The sequence below is a fragment of the Sinocyclocheilus grahami genome, unplaced genomic scaffold (assembly GCF_001515645.1).
Source record: "Sinocyclocheilus grahami isolate Dianchi unplaced genomic scaffold, SAMN03320097.WGS_v1.1 scaffold70.1, whole genome shotgun sequence".
In the NCBI taxonomy this organism is placed as follows: domain Eukaryota; kingdom Metazoa; phylum Chordata; class Actinopteri; order Cypriniformes; family Cyprinidae; genus Sinocyclocheilus; species Sinocyclocheilus grahami.
Genome location: NW_015505249.1, coordinates 2,694,878 through 2,696,684, shown reverse-complemented (window position 1 = coordinate 2,696,684; position 1,807 = coordinate 2,694,878). Strand labels below are relative to the sequence as shown.

The window sequence follows — 1,807 nt, the reverse complement described above, 5'->3', positions numbered from 1 at the left end:
GTGTGTGTGTGTGTGTGTGTGTGTGTGTTCATCCTCATCCTCACAGGTGCAGTGAGATCACTTCCTCTATGCAGGGACTGTTTCCGCAGCAGCAGCCTTTTCCTGTCCCAGAGAGAAATAAGGAAACAAATCCTTATCCAGCAGAGGTCAGAGGTTTGGGGTCAGAAGAGTTTCTTTCCTCTGTGTAAGTCAATGGGATTTTTGTTCATTTTATCATACACCCATTGAAAATCATAAGTTTGATTACTTATTAAAGTACAACAAGCGGTGTGGGACGAGTTACATGCTAAAATCTAACAGTGTTGAGGTTATGAGCAATAGTGACACTGGCCTTAGCAGTCATCTCCAATTATGCATTATGAGTTGTACATGTCCTGTACACATTCCAAAACCATCCAAGCTTTTTGAAGTGATCTAAGCATGTAGAAATGACACACAGTCTCTGTGTTGAGCAATTGTGTAAAAGTGTGACATGTTGAAACAGAACTCAGCAGCCCTGTCATTTCCCATCTGATTCTGTGGAAATGTGTCATCTGGCACATAACGCGATGCCCTCTGGCTCTTGTCTTTATCGCTGTGTGTACATTCCTTCAGAGATCTTTCTCAAAGACACGCTTATCTGCAGATATTTAGGTTATCAACTGTCTGCTGGCTCCTTAGCATACCAAGTGTGTCTCTGTATTTTACCCTGACTCAGGCCAGTTGTGTTTGATAAATGTATATGACTGAGTGATATATTGAATGTTTTGTATTTTTTTATTTATTGATGTTTTGACTTAATGTTCATTATGTTTTAATAGCATCTTTAAACTTCAATACCAAAAATAGAGTTAGAGTCGGTCTTGTTTCAGTGAATCAATTGTCAGTTCAAATCAATGATTGACAGATTTGTTCACGTCATAATCAAAAACATTCAGGTTAATTAATGTATTAAAATATTTTATTAAAATAAATCTTTAAATAGGGAAATTTGAAATTCTGTATTGTTGTATTGGGTTATAAAATGTTATAATATTATGAAATATATAATTAAAAAATATTTATTTATTTGTTAAAATATTTGTTAAACTTATTTTTTACTCCTGAAAAATATTTATATCAAAATGCAGTAAATGGGTAATGAGTAAAAATTAAGTTAAAAATAATTATGTATATAGTATATAATATAACAAAATAAAAAAGTATAATATTATAAAATATATATAAAATATATTGTTCAACTTATTATTTACCCTTGAAGAAATATGTTGATAAAATGTTTCTTTGTGTTAATTACTGAACACTATATGTACAGTGTCTTGCAAAAATATTCATACCCCTTCATTTTTTTTTCACATTTTGTTAAGTTGCTGCTTTATGCTAAACTGCTTTGAATTACTTTTTTCCCACATCAATCTACACTCCATACACCATAATGGTAAAGCAAAAAACACGTTTTTAACATCTTTGCAAATTTATTAAAAAATAAAAAAATGATTCCATTGCATAAGTATTCTTATTCTATCTGGGACAGTTGAAATTTAGCTCAGGCGCATTCAAATTGCTTGTAGATGTTACTACACTTCAAGTGACGTTAACCTGTGGCAAATTCAATTGAATGGGTATGATCTGGAAAGGCACACACATCTTAATAAAAGGTCTAACAGCTGATAATGCATATCAGAGCAAAAAACAAGCCCTGAGGTCAAAAGAACTCCCTGTAGAGCTCAGAAACAGGTTTGTGTCAAGCCACACATCTGGGGAAGATTTCAGAAAAAAATCTGCTTCATTGAAGGGTCACAGAAGCATGTAGTCTCTGTTACCCTTA

At 33.0% G+C, this 1,807-nt stretch overlaps 1 protein-coding gene across 1 annotated transcript in view; it reads left to right on the top strand.

The window, feature by feature from the left end:
- The window catches only part of LOC107585455 (MARCKS-related protein-like), a 26,171-nt gene that overhangs the window by 6,322 nt on the left and 18,042 nt on the right, over nt 1–1,807 (top strand). Inside the window, exon 3 of the mRNA XM_016272474.1 lies at nt 1,647–1,653. Coding sequence (XP_016127960.1) covers nt 1,647–1,653 — 7 coding nt within the window. The remainder of the gene's footprint in view (nt 1–1,646; nt 1,654–1,807) is intronic.